The sequence below is a fragment of the Macrosteles quadrilineatus genome, unplaced genomic scaffold, assembly GCF_028750875.1.
Source record: "Macrosteles quadrilineatus isolate MER2022 unplaced genomic scaffold, UCM_ALF_1.0 Scaffold_8__2_contigs__length_117827958, whole genome shotgun sequence".
NCBI lineage: Eukaryota > Metazoa > Arthropoda > Insecta > Hemiptera > Cicadellidae > Macrosteles > Macrosteles quadrilineatus.
Window position 1 is genome coordinate 69,493,634 of NW_026542601.1, and position 18,899 is coordinate 69,512,532.

The 18,899-nt window shown below is 37.0% G+C and overlaps 1 protein-coding gene across 3 annotated transcripts in view; it reads left to right on the forward strand.

Annotated features, from left to right (window-relative positions):
* The first annotated feature begins 3,330 nt into the window (after nt 1-3,330).
* LOC129000932 (probable nuclear hormone receptor HR38) overlaps nt 3,331-18,899 on the forward strand; it is a 77,061-nt gene continuing 61,492 nt past the window's right edge. For 2 of the 3 annotated variants that reach the window (XM_054428019.1, XM_054428020.1), the window contains exon 1: nt 3,331-3,546. In XM_054428019.1, the coding sequence (XP_054283994.1) occupies nt 3,465-3,546 (82 nt within the window). In that variant the 5' untranslated portion in view covers nt 3,331-3,464. The remainder of the gene's footprint in view (nt 3,547-18,899) is intronic. The other variant, XM_054428021.1, reaches the window with a different exon arrangement.

Below are 18,899 nucleotides of genomic sequence, written 5' to 3' on the forward strand. Positions count from 1 at the left end.
ATGAAGTTACTGACACAAGTGAAGAGTGTATGAAGGCGCGGCAGGCAATATGGCTACACGGGGAGATGTATCTCGATTGCCTATGTAGGTTGGTACGGCGCTGCGCAGCGCTACACTAGGCGCTATGAAGTTACTGACACAAGTGAAGAGTGTATGAAGGCGCGGCAGGCAATATGGCTACACGGGGAGATGTATCTCGATTGCCTATGTAGGTTGGTACGGCGCTGCGCAGCGCTACACTAGGCGCTATGAAGTTACTGACACAAGTGAAGAGTGTATGAAGGCGCGGCAGGCAATATGGCTACACGGGGAGATGTATCTCGATTGCCTATGTAGGTTGGTACGGCGCTGCGCAGCGCTACACTAGGCACTATGAAGTTACTGACACAAGTGAAGAGTGTATGAAGGCGCGGCAGGCAATTTGGCTACACGGGGAGATGTATCTCGATTGCCTATGTAGCTTGGTACGGCGCTGCGCAGCGCTACACTAGGCGCTATGAAGTCACTGACACAAGTGAAGAGTGTATGAAGGCGCGGCAGGCAATATGGCTACACGGGGAGATGTATCTCGATTGCCTATGTAGCTTGGTACGGCGCTGCGCAGCGCTACACTAGGCGCTATGAAGTTACTGACACAAGTGAAGAGTGTATGAAGGCGCGGCAGGCAATATGGCTACACGGGGAGATGTATCTCGATTGCCTATGTAGCTTGGTACGGCGCTGCGCAGCGCTACACTAGGCGCTATGAAGTCACTGACACAAGTGAAGAGTGTATGAAGGCGCGGCAGGCAATATGGCTACACGGGGAGATGTATCTCGATTGCCTATGTAGCTTGGTACGGCGCTGCGCAGCGCTACACTAGGCGCTATGAAGTTACTGACACAAGTGAAGAGTGTATGAAGGCGCGGCAGGCAATATGGCTACACGGGGAGATGTATCTCGATTGCCTATGTAGCTTGGTACGGCGCTGCGCAGCGCTACACTAGGCGCTATGAAGTTACTGACACAAGTGAAGAGTGTATGAAGGCGCGGCAGGCAATATGGCTACACGGGGAGATGTATCTCGATTGCCTATGTAGCTTGGTACGGCGCTGCGCAGCGCTATACTAGGCGCTATGAAGTTACTGACACAAGTGAAGAGTGTATGAAGGCGCGGCAGGCAATATGGCTACACGGGGAGATGTATCTCGATTGCCTATGTAGCTTGGTACGGCGCTGCGCAGCGCTACACTAGGCGCTATGAAGTTACTGACACAAGTGAAGAGTGTATGAAGGCGCGGCAGGCAATATGGCTACACGGGGAGATGTATCTCGATTGCCTATGTAGCTTGGTACGGCGCTGCGCAGCGCTACACTAGGCGCTATGAAGTTACTGACACAAGTGAAGAGTGTATGAAGGCGCGGCAGGCAATATGGCTACACGGGGAGATGTATCTCGATTGCCTATGTAGCTTGGTACGGCGCTGCGCAGCGCTACACTAGGCGCTATGAAGTTACTGACACAATACTCAACGACAAGCCTTACGACCAAAAAGACACTTTCGTATTTTGATACCACGGCCTGCATATTTGGTAGCTAATAATGGACCTGTATTACAAAAAGACTAATTCGGTACGGTAATTGTATGAAAATGTAAATGTAGTTATAAGTATATTTGGTAAACAATTATATTTCGTGCATAGTCATATACCGTATAGAACTAAAGAGGGATGTTTTTGTCACATCTTCAATATTAGTGTGAGTGTTAAGAACTAATTAAATAATATATAAATAATAAAACTATTTTAATGCTTAAGAAAGTGTTATAATATGTGGTTCAAACGTTTTTTCCCGTTCGTCCTAGGTCATCATTTCAAGTAATTGTTTTTAATACTTATTAAATATACAACTTTTGATTAAATCTGAATTAATTGTAAAATTTACAAATTTTATTAACTTAGTACGTTATGTTTTTTTAATTCTTTAACAGCTGATGATTGCAAATTTATTTTTTAAATATTAATAAAATATTATCAATATTAAGCATAGTACAAAATTCGTAAAATAAAAGTATATATAAAAATTTATCGACACACTTTACTTATCTCTAGAGACTAAAAATTAACCCTCATCAACATATTTTTACACAGTAATAAAACAATAATACATTAGTTAAAAGCCATATAGAATATGGTTTATCCATTCGTCCGACGAAGTAGTGTATGGGGAAGATTATTACAAATGTACGATAAACCTAACAACTTCGATAGTGGACACAAGCCAGCCCGCACTGAGACTAAATGCAGTTTGCAGTATGTAGTGTCTAGTGGGTGGTCGGGGGTAAACAGCTGATTGTCTCTCTCTCTCTCTCTCTCTCTCTCTCTCCCCACCCCTTGGTCGATACGACCTTGCTGTCACAGGTAGATATCGATCGATTACCTCTGTCTCACCCTAGGATACTCCGTGAAACATTCTACCGCCCCTTTATACTGCTTGGAGAAAACTTAGATATCAAACATTTTTTTTTAGGTAAAATGTTTCAAAATTCACGTATTTTTTCATCATGGAATTTCCGATTACCTACCACTAACATACACATACGATGACAACCAAATACATTTAAAAATACTAATAAACCATAACGTAACGATTTAGGTTTACCTTGCATATGTGTTGTTCTCAATCGAATATAGGCCTAAATCCTAAAGGTGTAAACCAATTAGTAATCACCATTGTTAACACCTCGTGTATTTTGATGGTCCTCTTGTACATCTTAAATACTATTTATGTAAACTAAAAATCAATCCGAACCACTTCTCAAGTACAAGAATTTACTCTGATTTTAGAATACTATCGTTTACCTTCCACTAGTATAAACTAAACGTGTTAACAACGTAAGAACTTTACAATATTTTATATATGTAAAAATGTAAATTATTTTCAAACCGCTTCTTGAGTCAAGCACTCAAAGCCTTGGTTGGCTTTAAAAGTACTAACATTTCACGATATTTAACATTATCTTTAAAAAATGCAATTTAGCATTCATAATTCTAATTTATAGTCTGCCAAAAATGACCATTACACCCCAATTTCTCACGCCACTCATTCATTCATAGATGAAAGTACTTGCGACTGTATCAAGCCAATCGATCCCAGTCCAGCTGTCGGGCGCGGGGGTGGGAGAGTACCGTTGGGAGGTGGGAGGGGTGTGACGTCACAACGATGACGTACACGAGCCAGCCAATGAGCGCGTCGCGTGACGTCACAGCACGTCACGGATGGGCGAAAGGCGGTGTGTTTTATAATAGTGTCTGTCGGTCGGTCGCGCCGCTCCAGTACAGTGCGGACGCGCGTCGCGTGTAGTTGTCGTATAGTATTGTCGGCGTCGTATTTTCGTACCTACAGTGTCATCGTAGACCTGGAGTCGCCCTCGTCCTCCCCAGGTATGGATGTGTATGTGAAGTGCATCAATGTTGGAGTGCGATGTTGAGCCGTTGTTACAAGAGCGTCTGCGACAATCAACATCAAAGTTTCGACGACAACAACAATAGCAAACACTTCTGCTGTAAGTCGACTGTAGTGGTGACAACTAACGGTGGAGGATTACTAACACGCATGTACACAACTACTCAGATATAGAGTCGAAGGCAGATGTTTAGATTTTGTTTGGTAAATAAACATTCAAACAGTTAGAGAAATAGGCTACTATTAATTTAATGATTAAATATAAAGGTAAAAAAGTCAATCAAACCTTAGTGGCTAACCTATACTCAATAAAGTTATAAAACTGTATACAAGTCAAATAATTTTTTTCAGTAACGGGGATATAAATATAAATTTATTATGAACAAATTACTCTATTTTGTTTAGTAACCCAGTGGTCAACTAACTTAAATCTCAGAAACACTTACAATAGGAATAATATATGTTTTTACTTATTAAACTGTTACCTATAGTTCAAATAACAGTGACCAACTAAATCTCAAAAACCGATACAATACGAATTATATAAATTGTTTTACTTATAAAACTGTTACTTATAGTTCAAATAACAGTGACCAACTAAACCTCAGAAACCCATACAATACGAATTATCTAAAAATCTTAACTTATAAAACTGTTACTTATAGTTCAAATAACAGTGATCAACTAAATATCAAAAACCCATACAATACAAAATATACAACAATAGTATAATGGCATATAAGATGCAATGTCTCTGACCACGTCAAAAATACAGAGATGTCATTTCTCTATCATTCCCTACTATCGCCGAAATCGCTCAATACTACTATAGTAATAAAAATACTTACCAATTAAAATTTTGCATTTTATTATTTTATATGATTATATGAAAAAGCCTAAAATCTTACCGATGAAACATTTTATTACTGTACGTGAAAAATATGAATTTTAATATAACATACGGATTTTAATGAATACATAAAAAATATTCGATACTTTAGTTACTTTGTAAAATAATGAACATGTTAAATAATATTTTATTTTTTAATACTTCCTCAACACCTTAAATGAATTATAACTGGTCATAAGTACCTATCTAAATTAGCGGTGTATCTTTCTCTATAGTTTATCTGAGTTCATTATATTTGCGACAAATAGTTGTACGTACTTAATAGTAACAAATATTCATAATCCAAAAGGTACAATGACCAGTTAATAATTAACTGCAGTAAAAGATCCAATGTATAAATACATTGAACAATTGCATTGATATAACTTAAACAACATATTACGCGCATATATTAAATATTTTCGTGTGTTTAACTTGTTTAAGTAGTTTTAATAGAACTGATATTGTCAGTTTACGGATAATTTTAAAAATTATAATATTTTGTACTTAGATAAAAGAGTAATTTCATTATCATTATCTCTATAATAATCTTCCATCTTACAAATTGCATCAAAATGGCCAAAACATTCAATGAATTGCAGTAAATGTATGAATAATTTCTAAGTTATGGTAGTTTGTCTATCATATATGTTTTAGATTGATCACTATTCAAACATTCAACGAAGATTTTACCATTCCGATCTTTTCATTTGCTAGTTATCTAGCAAATAACATTTACTTTACTTGACGTAACATTTACTTTAACTGTTTAGTGATTAGTTTGGAATAATAAAATAGAAGTGTTTTCTAAGAAATCAACTTTCGTTTTTAAATTGATTCAAACCATCCATAAAACTAGACTTCTGATAATATAAAATTAACAATTAGTTATCGTTTCAGGGGGTTAAAAGACAATATCACTTTAGCCTTTAGTGCGCAACGTATTTTATTTTGTTATATATATCTGTAAAATCTTATTAAATTGATAAACTGGAACGAGTCTTTAAGTCATATAAGTAAATTTTCAGCTATACTAAATATCTGTAAGATTTTCTAACCAGTAAAAAGAATTTAATTGAACAAACATCAAACAAACATGTTTAATTGAATAACATCCAATTGATTTATTTGAATGAGGAAAACATGTTTTAACTCTACCCAAACCATAAAACTAACCACGTCTGGAGATTTCTTACCAAAAGGTCCACCAACATAATTCCAAATTATTTTAAGACAACCCATTAATTTTAACCTCTGATTTTAACTTACATTCGACACACACAGGTAAGCCCATTTACAAAATGTTAACATACATAAGTCTATTTTAACGACGGCATAAAATACAAAACGGTTTAGAGAATAGGCAAGAAGTCACGTGAATAGAATCACATGTTCTCTTGACGAGACAGTGGTGGCTTGTGACGTCAAATATGTGACGACAACCCTTGCTGACGTCACGGGGTGGGTCGATAAGGGTGGCTTGTGCGTCACTGAGTGGTCTGGTCCATATTGAAGGGGTGGTCGTGACGTCACTCGCTGGTACAGTCCAAGTTCAAGGGGTGGTCGGTTAGGGGAGGTTCTCTGACGTCACGGGTAATGACGTCAAATCGTCATGACGCCACCCTGTCCTAGACACTCGTTCATTCATATCGGCGACGTCGCTACGTAAGTCACTACACAGTTTCTTATTTTTACCGATATAAATATGTGTTCTTTCATGTTTATGTGTAAGGGTTTAACTAACTGTTGTCATTGATTTAACTGTCATATTACTGTATTCATCATAGACTTTCATTCTTATCTTGTCTATATCTAACATTTACCTATAATATTCCGTGTAACTAAGCTTTAAGGTTTCTATTGCAATTTTCTCAGTCACTTAACTCGTACTACGTAGCTTTTGCATTTCCTCCAAATCATATAAATCATATTCTCATTGTTTCATTCATATCTAGACTTTTCATGCGATTTGCATCCGTTTACCTCCCAAAGCTACATGAATGTGTTAAACAATTTCAACAACTTTTACCGCAATTTCTTTTAAAGTTGCATAGTTACGATCTAAAATGCGTCCGGGTAAAAAATACGGAATATTTTAACTTATACGCCTATAGTGTTTTGGTATAGTTTTTTTTCATACAAGTTTCGACTATCTAGTTCAACCGCGTAGTTGTTTGTACAATAAAATCAATAGTATTAATGTAGGAATGACAGTAAGATTGCCGCTTCCCTATGTCTGCTAGTTTCAAGAATATGAAATGAGCGTACAGTAATCAATTTCCTTAACACAACGTTCTTCACCCCCTGCCACCCTTAGTAGTTCCGCGATCCGCCACTCTCGTGTTGTAGCGCTAGTGTGCATCGTGGGCGCACCCTCTATAATTCCGCATTTTCAATTCAACATATCTTACTTTCCTCTTCCGGCTTTATTGATATTCCATAAATTTGAAATACTGTACGAGTACCATAATTCATGACATTTTAGCTAGACTTTAGTAACTTAGGTGATGGAGAAAAAACTAGTGATAGACAGTAGGTGAAAACAAATTTTCCTTTTGGTGTTGCTAACTTCATAAGGCATATTCATAAATCCGTTTAAAATATTTAAGTAAAATATAAACAATCTATTGTTAGGATCGGAATTTCTATCGCAAACTTTTAAATCGCGTGCAGAAATAATGAAAGGAAGTTTTCACTGATGGATGTATAGTGCTTATTTACGATTATAAGAATAATCATTTATAACCGCCATAAAAAGACTAGGTTCTCCACCCATCTCAATTGGTAATAAAAATAATACAGTAATAATAATAATTGCATTATATTCTTTAATCGTTTATCCGCATAAAGCATAGTGCTTTGTTTGTAGCAACAGACCTCATTGATACATGTGTTATACATCAATGTAGGAATAACTCACGAGTAGAGTATTATACATTGATGGTTTTATACTACGTGAAAATCTTAATGTATATCGCAAAATGAACCTGTTTGGATCAATTGGGATCAGGGAAGTTTCAATATTCCCATTTAGAGCTGCCAATTAACGTCTATAATTAATTCTAACTCGTTGCTCTATTTGGAATCAAAGATTCAGGATTATTAAATGGTTTTCACAACAATATTTAAATATGGACTACAGGATGAAAACAAGCTACGTAGAAAGTAATATAAATAGTTATCATTCGATGGGGAAATATTCAAACACTATATAACATTTTTTAAGTTCGTTTGACAACAATATTTTTAATTGCAATTTTATTTTTTTGTAATTTTGTAGAACTTAGTAATGATACTAGACACTAATACAGCCATACTGTAACTAAAATAATAAAAGATCGAATTAGTACGTAAGACTATAGGAAAGAAATTATAATAAACAAATTTACGATCAATTAGAGAGTAGATGATCTTATACATTAAAATCTATATAAACATAAACACATAAATATATAGTATGAATGTAAAATAAATGAAAGAAAATGTGACTTAGTTTGAAAGCTGTATCCCTTTGGCCAAGTAGAGAAAAGGTTTGGCTGACTGGCGTAAGTTAATTTATGGAACCCTATTTGGCTGACTATGCGTCTATTTTCAATCTCCAAGTACCAATAAAAACTGTTACAACAACTGTTTAGTGTGGATTATTTTTGTTTTAAGTAATCTAGCCTAATTTGTCCTTGCAAATACATACCTATTTCTGTAATAAAATCATTTGTAAATCTTGTATTGCATTCTAGTAGTTTTACTACATTAAGTTGTTTAGATTTATACATACAAAACGGTTGTTTTAACTGTCGATCAGGACCTTTGGCAATTTTTTAGTAATTGTATCAGTAGGCCAATGTAAATACACAGATCAAAAGTGGAAATTCGCGCATGTATTTGCAAATGTTCATTTGTTTAGGGAATCTTCAATTTAGTATTTTTTTACTTGGTAAAAGTAAATTCCCTCGTAGTAATATTTAACATGTCTTAATCGAGCTTAGTTTAAAACTAAAAATATATAAGAGTAGCATAAAATTTGATGTATCCTGAAATCTCTTACCGAATAGTTGTTAAGGTGTAATAAAAATTGACAACAAATTAAATGAAAGGAAGCACTTCGTATGAATAATTGAAAGGATAATAAAAATGCAACGCAAGTTTTCTTATCTGAAAATATGAAGATGCACTAAACTTACAATTTGCAACACAGTGCGAACTACAAGAGCCAAAATGACCGAGTAACGCGACGTAACGGGGCTGTTTTTGCTCCGTGACGCGGGATTTTGTGTTATGTAAACCAAACAACGCACGATCACAATAAGTGGCTCGTTTTGCTAATAAAACGTGATGACTTTGGTTTTTGTTGGACCGTTGGTCTTCCTCCACTTATATAATTACTAGCAGAGTGCCCGTCCTTCGTACGGGGTTGGCGTATAAAATGCTTGTTGCAGTTGTACTCGTGATTTGCGTTTGCAATGTGAGAGGGCAAAGGTTTCAGAAAATTTGGTTATTTTAATTTACGGTTTGCTATAGTTATAGCACATCTACCATAGCCATAATGTTCTACCACTGCACCTAAACAATAAAAAAGTGAAATTCTAATTTTTCACAGCTTTTTGTTGCTAGTTGGTTAAAAAAATTAATATCATAGAACCTTTGACTATTAGTACAACAGTATCCAATAGTCAATTATTGTCAATGATAGAACTAACTTGTTTAGTTGAAACAGCTGACAAAATTCTTTAACTCCTTTTGAATACTCATAAGACTAACATGGGAAACTCCAGAGCAACTAGGGCAGAGCCTAAAAGGATTTTTGAGATTAGAATGAGTATATATGTTAATCGGGATTGTGAGCTATCATCACACCAAATTTCAGCCCAATCCGACCAGTATTTCTCGCATTTACTAATTGTCACAAACATCCATCCATCCAAACTTCTTCACTTATAATATTAGTAAGATCACCAAGACTCAAACAGCTGCATTGGTGATGCGTTGCATTTATTTCCTTGCCGCAACTTAAAGTCAATCGTGGTGTGAGGTGAGGTTAACTTGGTTTTAATTGCAATTACATTCCAGACATTTACAATCTGTTGCCTATAGGTGTGTGATCAATAGTGTATTGCACCTGATTGTTGTTCCCGTTTTTAGCATGTCCAGTCAACATTTCTAACTACATAATGTCTTTAAAACTAGGTGAAAATGTGTATTTGAACTATCCCAAACCTTATAGTAAAAGTCAACAAGTTTCGGGTGTGCCACGGTCATTTATAAATGCAGCAAAAACCAGCGTGTATTATATATTACAACTAGTTATAACGCACACTATAATCTCACACTCAAAACGTGGGCAATATGGAAACGAACAGACGACAGTTTATCATTGACTGGACAACCGCAAAGTATTCACCGCATTTGCGTTCTACTTTTATTTGAGAACTAAGATTTATTTATTGCTATCACTTGCTATTTTATCACACGATTCTGCACCCAACTGTGCAAATCGAAACTGAAATAAATCCCTAGCAAATAATGTCACATTTTCCAAAACACCATTAAATAACACTAACGAAGAATCTAAAAAATAGTATCATTACCCTATCGGTTATTTTTAACTTTTTTTCTTTGATTCCTGTCCTATTTCACAGCAATTCAGCTACACCAGGAGCAAACATACGGAATGTTCAATAACATTTTTACATTTAATCAAAATGTTTCTTCGCAAACAACTTTTTTTATATGTTACCAAAGTTTTCCGTCACCTGTTCCATAGATAACTTCTTGTACCTCATCAACTGTAAATATTTACGTTATGTAACGGTGATTGTAGATAACAGTTTCGCCCAGACATTCCCTTATCAACCTACGTCATCGATAAGCGTCGTCGGTTGCCTGGATACGCACTCGTCTCTGGATATATCTGTGAGAATGAAGCTGTGACGTTGTGTGGGGGCGATGCAGTATTTATAGTCCTGACGTCACAGGGGTGACGCGCAGGTTATGACCACTCCCGCCAAAATCATCACCTGACCGCGGGAGTACTCGTCACGTCACCCGTCTGGAGTAATGCTCAAAGTATTTGTTATTCTGTTTTAACGCCTTTTAAACAGGGTTATTTTGATTTATAATTAAAAACAAATAATAATAGGTGTTTTGATTTTCAACCGAAAGAAAATGGCATTTTATAAAAAAATATTTATGTACCTTCGTGTTGATAATTACCCCGAATTTAACCCAGATATGTTTACTAAGGGGACTACAGTCTTTATCCGGTAGTAAATGCTACATTTGACAGATTCTTGTATAATTTGAAATGTTTTACTTTTTTGATGGCGCGAGCTATGACCGATTGTTTTAAATTTTAATAATTGGCTTATGAGGGTATTAAAATAATTGCGATGTTTATTTAATCTCATATGTATTATTTACTACACCAAAATTTTGAAAATAGCATTAAATGCTATTTTCAATAACTACATCTATTAACTACTTTCTTATTTTCTATAACTAGTTCTATAGAAGTAGTATAGAAGTTCTAGTTAATAGAAGTAGTTATAAATGAAAAGTACAACTATAGAAGTAGTTATAAATTAAAAAGAGCACTAATTGATTGAAAATTACGCAATTGGCACAGATACATTGGAGATGAAAAACAAAGCTAATTTTATTGTCTTCTATAATAAACAAACTTAAATAGAATGTTACAAAGAAAGTAAATCAATAGTTGTGCCCTCAATTCCACTCTGCGTTGAGTGAAAAATTCATCAAAGTAGTTAAAATACATTTCCTAAGAACAGATATTCACAAGCTGTTAGATTTCTGCATACGTAATACGAAATCATCTCCCTTTTTTCATAAATATATCGATTGACCAATATATTGATATATTTTGATTGATCAATATTTTTTATAAATATATTGATTGTATATTAAAGAGTTTTTATTAGCTCGCTTTCTTGTCCGGTACAATTTTGCAATCGATTTTAAACTTCCCTATGAGCTAGAGACCTGAAACTTGAAGCATAGGCTACCTCACAAACTGAATGACGATGCATTTTATTTTTGTATTAGAATGCAAAAAATGAACTGCATATTGCGACTGAAAGTGATAAAACTAGAAACCGCAAGAATGCAATCAGAACCACTCAGTGCAGGTCCATGTCGGTAAGTAGTCTGCGGTTCAGTTAGTTCACGCGGTCGCCGACAGGTCGCACTAGCTACTACGTCACTCTCCCTCTCCTACGATCCGATCAGCTGTTTATACGCTGCCCGTTTGAAAAACGTCCTAATCGATTACACACATTCCGTTTCTTTCAGCTCGTTTTTTTAGTTCCAGTTCCAAGGCGAGATTTAAATCTCGTGTGGACTTTAAATCGTCTGCTGCTACAATTAAAGACTCGACTCTACAGTTTATTCCTGGGGATTTGCATAAATCGGTTGGATAATTAACCAGATAGAGATGTCCTCGGGGACTACGACACTTTTATCCCTTAGTTAGGTATTTTTACTAACTGACTGGATTTCCAGTTCCTATAAAAGTTTTTGCTAATTTAATCAATTTTTAATTACGTACCACAGCACAATCCTGTACCCTGTATATAGTAAGATATATTTAATACGGTATACATGCTTTTACTTGGTTTGTCACCATACCGAGGCTTAATGCCAGTAATATAAAACAATTATTTTAAGTTGTTGTTAACATCTGAAATATATATTATACTGAAAACAACACACGCTGTAAGATTATGGACGGTTACCGTTAAAACTGAAATAGGTAGTCTAAATGTATAGACACCATAGTAAAAATAATGTTGTTGTTTCCCCTACCCCATGACAGCTTCCATAACACTTAGACCGTGTAGCCTAAACGACCATACAGCTCTAGAAGTCGTTTAGAGCAGTAAGATTAGTCGCAATATTCTATTAAACGTCCAAATAATAACAGGTTCCCCGGCGGTACTAGGTAATGGTAATAGGAACACGGTAATAGTCGGCCCATGGATAGCTTGTTGTGAATACATTATTCGATTGCAGAATCTTTCACATGAGATCGGGAAACGTTGAATTGTTTCGACCTCGATTTTGTAATTTATTCAATTTCAGCTTTTTGTACAGCTTGCTTTTTGTAGGGACAGTAATGTTTTCATAAATATGGATATAGCTTTGTCTGTAGGAGTAAAAGTCTCAATAGTAGTTGTTCAAAAAGCTTACACACTCTCGTCGACAGGGAAAAGGTTTTAGTTTATGAGTTTGTGTCACTTCCAACTAGGAAACTGTATTAAGTGAACAAAAACACTAGATATTGATAGAATCATAAACGTGCCCATTGTAAATGCACTTTAGAACAAAATCTTGATTTTTAGTACTGTATTATCACTTTAGGGGATTTAAATGAGTTGAACTACACATTTGAGCATATGAACTTTATACTCTAGGGTTTAAGTTGACGTCATCTGTCTAACAGTAATGGTAGAATGCAGCCACAAAAAGGAACGTACGAACTTAATTATCTCCAGGTGAACTTGCTTTTAATGACTTCTTACTTGTGATTGTAATTGCGAAAAAGCGTACACGCCGTTATATACATTTCGTGGTGGTTTATAGCGGGTACATATTTGTTTAAACTATAATTATGTGACAGATTGATTTTTTTACAATTCTTTTATTTCCATGCCTATTTTAATTATTTAGAAATTATTTGGGTAAAGAAAGATCGTATATGTGAGGTATTTCTTTTAACAACTAAAATAATTATCAATATATCTAACATAAGTAGGAATTAAATATATTTCAATCCAATGTATGTATAATAAAAGACAAGTCTGTATGTCACATGGACATATTTAAATTAGGAAATAAAGACATTGACAATTAGGACATTCTTATTAAAAAGGACACTATACATGAATTATGCCATATTTTCATACGATCATCAGTTTTTAAATATATTTTGCAGTCGATTCGTAGCCATGACCGTGGAAGCTTATACAGGATGATATTTTGCTGTCAATCAAGAAGAAAACTGTGTATTTAAAATCTTCCAGACCAATTAACTATAATTTGCTTTCCACACGTCCAATAAAATACTCCTTCATAGCAAAAGTGTTTTAAAAGTTTGCACTCTTGCGTAAATTTACCACAGTTAAAACTCAACTGAGCTGTGGCCATAATTTAAGACCCTCGACTGAGATTTGGTCACAGATATTACGCTTAACTGACCACTGGCCACAGTTTAAGTTCGTTAAGGGCGTCAACGTTTGACGTTTGACACAGCAGATCTCTATAACGAGTGAGCGCTGAACGCGCCACAATTTGACGCCATTCACGTCAACTTTCGCCAGTTGCGGTCTGCAACTGCAACCCACTGTTGCAACCACTAACATCGTGGGAGACGACACTACAGTATTGAAGTATTGAAATGTGGTTGCATCCATAGACAGACACAATGGCTGGTCTGGTAAAATGAGGCGAAAGTGGCTGTAAAACCTTATATTGCTGTAACGGACGTGTGGAATATTACGAAAGGTGTGAGAAATTATCTGTGACTCGGGTCAATCGTAACGTAAAATATATTTCATTGTTCAAGACAATTAAACAAGGCATTTAAATTTTCAATTAGTTCTATACAGCCTGGTTTCTCTTTTTTTGGTTTCAGGAAATTGAATGCGAGTAGGCAACAAACTTCACATTTTGAAAAAAGTAGCCTATATAAAAAAAATGTAAGGGAAATCAGTTTCAGTGGACTAACTGAAAAACTGGCAACGAATTGTGAGGTAGTACCAAATCTACTTATTTGGCTCGTATGATTTCGTATATTTCATACAGTTCAAGTCAACTGTGCCAGATTTATTGAAATCTGCTAGGGTGTGCTGTACAAGCACACAGTCTGTGGTACAATCTATGAACATTTGGCGTGATCTGAAAATTTAAAAACTATAAAAATCTGACTATTAGACTACTTTAAAGTAACCAAAATATAGTAGGCCAATCTGGGAAGGTATGTACTGTAGGGTTTACTCTGCACTCCAAATTGCTTCTAACAGTTTTACGACAAAGTATCAAACTTGAGCAAACTTTCCGAAACATCGTCGTCTGCATCTGTACGGCAGCAAACAACAGAAACAACCGGTAAGTTGCGAGAAAGTCGGCTCTCAAAATATCGCTTGCCTTATACGAGACTGGTCCTGTGTAAGCGTCGATCTCTGGCCTCGATGGCTCCGTCAGCTGATTTATAGGTCCATTGGAGCCCGAGAGTTCCCACTGAAAAACCGGGGAAGCGCCCGCGATTGTTATTCCAGGTGTAATTGAAGTGATGGACTGGCGTTTGACGAGTTGTGGTTTATTATGTGTGGCGACCGAGTGGTTTTTGACCGCACAAGTCTGCGTCTGAATGGTGATTCGTGTGAGTTTTTGGGTTAAAAATTTTAAAGTGCTGTATGATTTTGATCGTCTCGCTGTTGTTCCGATTTTGTGATTGAGATTTGGTTATCCTCCTTGATTACACTGTATGTTTCACTATCAAGTTGGGAGCGAGCTGGGCTCTGGTCCCCGACGTCCTGGGTGCAAATCCCGCCAATCACGAATAGGTTTTAATGGTTTTATCTAAGTGATAATGCTGCAACTCTCTAGGGCAAGCCTGAACTAATGTATAGTATGGTTTCAATCTAGAACATAGCCTACTAGGATTTTAAAGGTGGTAATTGGACAAATCACTAAAGCTTTATCAGTTAAAAACGACTACGTTAAGGGTTATCAATCCGGCGGTTCGCATCCTGGACCCTTCCGCACACATCTTCATCTACAGCACAGATTTACTACGAGAAAGGAATCCTGAGATGTGGATGCTCGGAGACGAAGGCTGATTGCGGACAATAACGCAGTAACGACCGAACCTTCCACCGGTCGTTGCGTCCAGAAGGTCGGAAACATGGCATAAAGACCGCAGGAGCCCATAAGTCCGCGAAGCTTGACGTAAACTGGCCGTTGAGTCTCTAATGGTTTGATTCATTTGTCGAAGAGTGCGGCTAACAAGCCGGGGATTGCGTCATTTAAATAATCCCCGGGATTAACTGTCGTTGAACGTCCAGGACACGCACGCACGCGCGCAACACGCACGGCCGCACAAATGAGTGAGATGTTATCTGTCAGAGGATTGGAACATCAGTTGGAGATGGCGAGAGAATGCCTGATCAGCTGGGTAAAAGAACACTAGTGAAGGATAGACCGGTCGACTGTGCTGAGTTACCTCGCTATTTTCATTCTCATTAGACTTCCGGCAAAAACTCGTCTGATTTGTTAACACAGGATCAGTGGAATCGTTGACTTCGAATGATCCTCGGTCGTGCTAGAATTAATTAGGTGACAATGTTTGAAGCATCCTAGTTTTTTTTTCTGTTTGATTTGTTTGATAATCCTATTAATCTAGAATAGTTTATGCATATGGATTATACATGCGCCAAGTTGTTGTTAGCACTGTTAAATCCACAAAACATGCTTCCATCTTAATCCGTCATCAGGCGATCCTTCCTCGTGATCGAAACATTGTAACAGTAGTGTTTTCTTTAAATTTACTTGTCAACTGATAAGAACAATGGGTCTGAAAGCGCGATTTTCTTGAAGAAATTACTTGCTATAACCAAATTTAACGACTTGCGAAAAGGACTATGCACAATAATAATCCTTCGAGTAGATGATGCAAATAAGGAAACCGATTACTGTCCACAAAAGCGTTACACGACTGACTACATGTTTTATTCACTAGAAAACATGATTTAATACTCAAATAAAAGTTTGAAATAGTGTATACATGAAATTCCCCGCTGTGTCTAGTTTCGATGTATAATCGTTTGGCAGTGGTTCAAGAATGCCAATGACGGATTCTCTAGCGGCTTGAAGTCTTAAACCATTCATAACCCTACAGAGTTGCAGTAATATAAAGAGCCTAATGAGCCTACAGAGTTGCTGTGTTCAGGCCCTCGCAAAAGTGAGGAAGGCTGTATAAAGCACTATACAGTATAAGGAAATAACATCCGTGCTAAATAGTACAAAATTATGCCCTAGCATGCCAAACATGTCAAATGCTTCCTTCTCAAAGGCCCAGCTGTGATACAGTCCGCATGTTTCGGTCACAATCCCAATACGGCGCTTCGTGCAGCAAACAGCTGATTAACAACAGGTCTCGCAGCCCGGTTGCGCAACCCTTACATAATTCACAGTCGAAACATTAGCCGCTGATTACTGTTATTCCACTAATGCAAATCACAGAGGTTAGGTTAAGTTTATGTGGCAAAAAGTGCTCGGAAGGTGGCTACTTGCGCAAAAACCGACGCATTAGCGATTGTTGGGTCTAAGTACCCGCGATGGCTTAGCCTAGACTATAGTTTTGATGGCGTGAGTAGAGTGAGATAGTCGGTCGCCGCTACTGTCTTACAATTATCGCTAATGGAACACACGCGGGAGTTATGGTTCCATAACACTGTGATTCTGGGCTCTTCCGGGGTTTCGTCTGGAGGCTTTTACATTTATTATGAATAGCGCTCAAAGTGTTTTGTCTGGCAGTGATTTGCCAGCGTTACGATTTCATTACGGTCCTGCCTATCATAACGTGTCGCCTCCTTAAAATGCAGTAGAACGTCCCTCAACACACACAGATCGGCCACACAAGTTGCCATCGATTCCAAATGTACGAAAAACGCCTCGAATGGTTACAATCCTTAAGCAGCAAGTATAATCAAGATACAACTAGTTCTCATGATACGCCGCAGTTTGAAAGTGTGAGGTACAACAGGTATATATAGTCAATGGTACAACTCAATCCCTCACCCACACACTGTCTTGGCCGCTTCGCCGCGGCGTACAAACTGATAGGAAATTATTGTTTGGCTTCATACAGTCATTGCATCGCTTGTTGGCATTCTGGCATATACGAGAACATTCGTTCTGGATACGACACTATTTGTTTTTCTTTAGTTCAGATCTACAACCCATTGAAAACGAGGCTCAGTTTTACATAACCTATTGGGAATGGATATTTGCCATTACAGGACCAGTGTTGAGGTATCTTGGGTAGATCTCGCTTGGAAAGTGTAGGCCTACATCTCTACAGTACACATAAACACCATTTGTATATAATGTGAGTTAAAAGTGAACAGTTAAGTTAATGTTTGACTGGCTCACGAGCTCGATACTCGACACACCACGTCAAAGGACTTGTTCTCCAGTATTGTATACAACTATCGCGTATGGCTACCCCATTTTTCAGTCACAAGGTCACGCCTAAGCGACTATTATTAAAGTAATAGTTGGCAATTTGATCCGTTGTGTCTGAGTTATTGCCGATCTCTCTGGTAATTTCAATGTTGATTCGCCAATTTAACGATAAATCTGTCTAATGACTTGCGTCGTGAACACGCCCGGCTCGGCTGCGAAATGGGAGAAAGCTGCTTTATTGTTGAAGTTTCCATACGAGAAATAACTCTATGGACGAAGGTGTGGAATCACGAAGAAATCGGAGGCGGCGTTAGCTACAACGTTGGTATGAATACAAAATCTGTACAAATTTGATTCTTTTTATAGCTAAGTTGTATAACTGATTTTGAACATTGAATTGGCTTCACGGTGTGCCCGTGAAGGAAGTTTATCTCCAATATCTAGTTTACTAGACATAATCACACTTATCTTTTTGTTAACTATATTACAACAGATATTTGTGCCTCATCTACTCTTAAGAGAACCTCTGGAACCACTTTATAGACTAAATATTTGTGAATCAATAGCAAAACGTTTGCAAGATGTGTTTTTGTATAATCAATACTATTACTATCTAATACACATATATTAAACGCATATACTCTAGAAACCCTCTGAGATACCCAATCTACACGAATACACAAGGTTGTTAAGCTCAATGGGGAAACAGTCTTTGCACAATCGCCGAAGCACAACTAAAACTTTATCAGAATGGCATAAAGTCACTGGATTTACTAGACAGTGTGAAGAGCAACTTTGATAAAGCTGAAGTCTTGAGTCGCCTTATTGCAGCTCCGATACACTCTTGGCCCAAGATTATCGAGAACTTAGCATAGGAACGACCCCTCCAGAGATACTACACCTGCTGGCGCTAGGTACACCTGTTGCACCTCGGATATCTGGATAAAAGGAGTTTGGCTACAAGACGACCATATGTAAATTTGAATGTCAACCCGTTTATCGATTCCTTGAGGGTCAAAGGCTAGTTTCCAAATCGACACAATAACTTATAAGATAGTGTGTGCTGTGTTACATTAATTTTATGTTATGTTTTCCTCTAGTGGATCCTAAAAAAAGGGGTTTACTCACATTGATACTTCAAAACTGAGTTCATTTCTTTTTCAACTCTATAACATTCAGATGAAAAATATTATGTTTGTGAGCTTATGTTCACCTCTAGTGGATAAAAAAATTGTTTTATTCACATTGATATTTCAAAACTGATTAAAGAAGTCCTTCCAAAGAGTCAGGTGCTCTTCGTCAGTAACAACGCTTTCAAACTCTTCTACGGATACTATCAAAACACGTTTGGACCGTTCCCATAA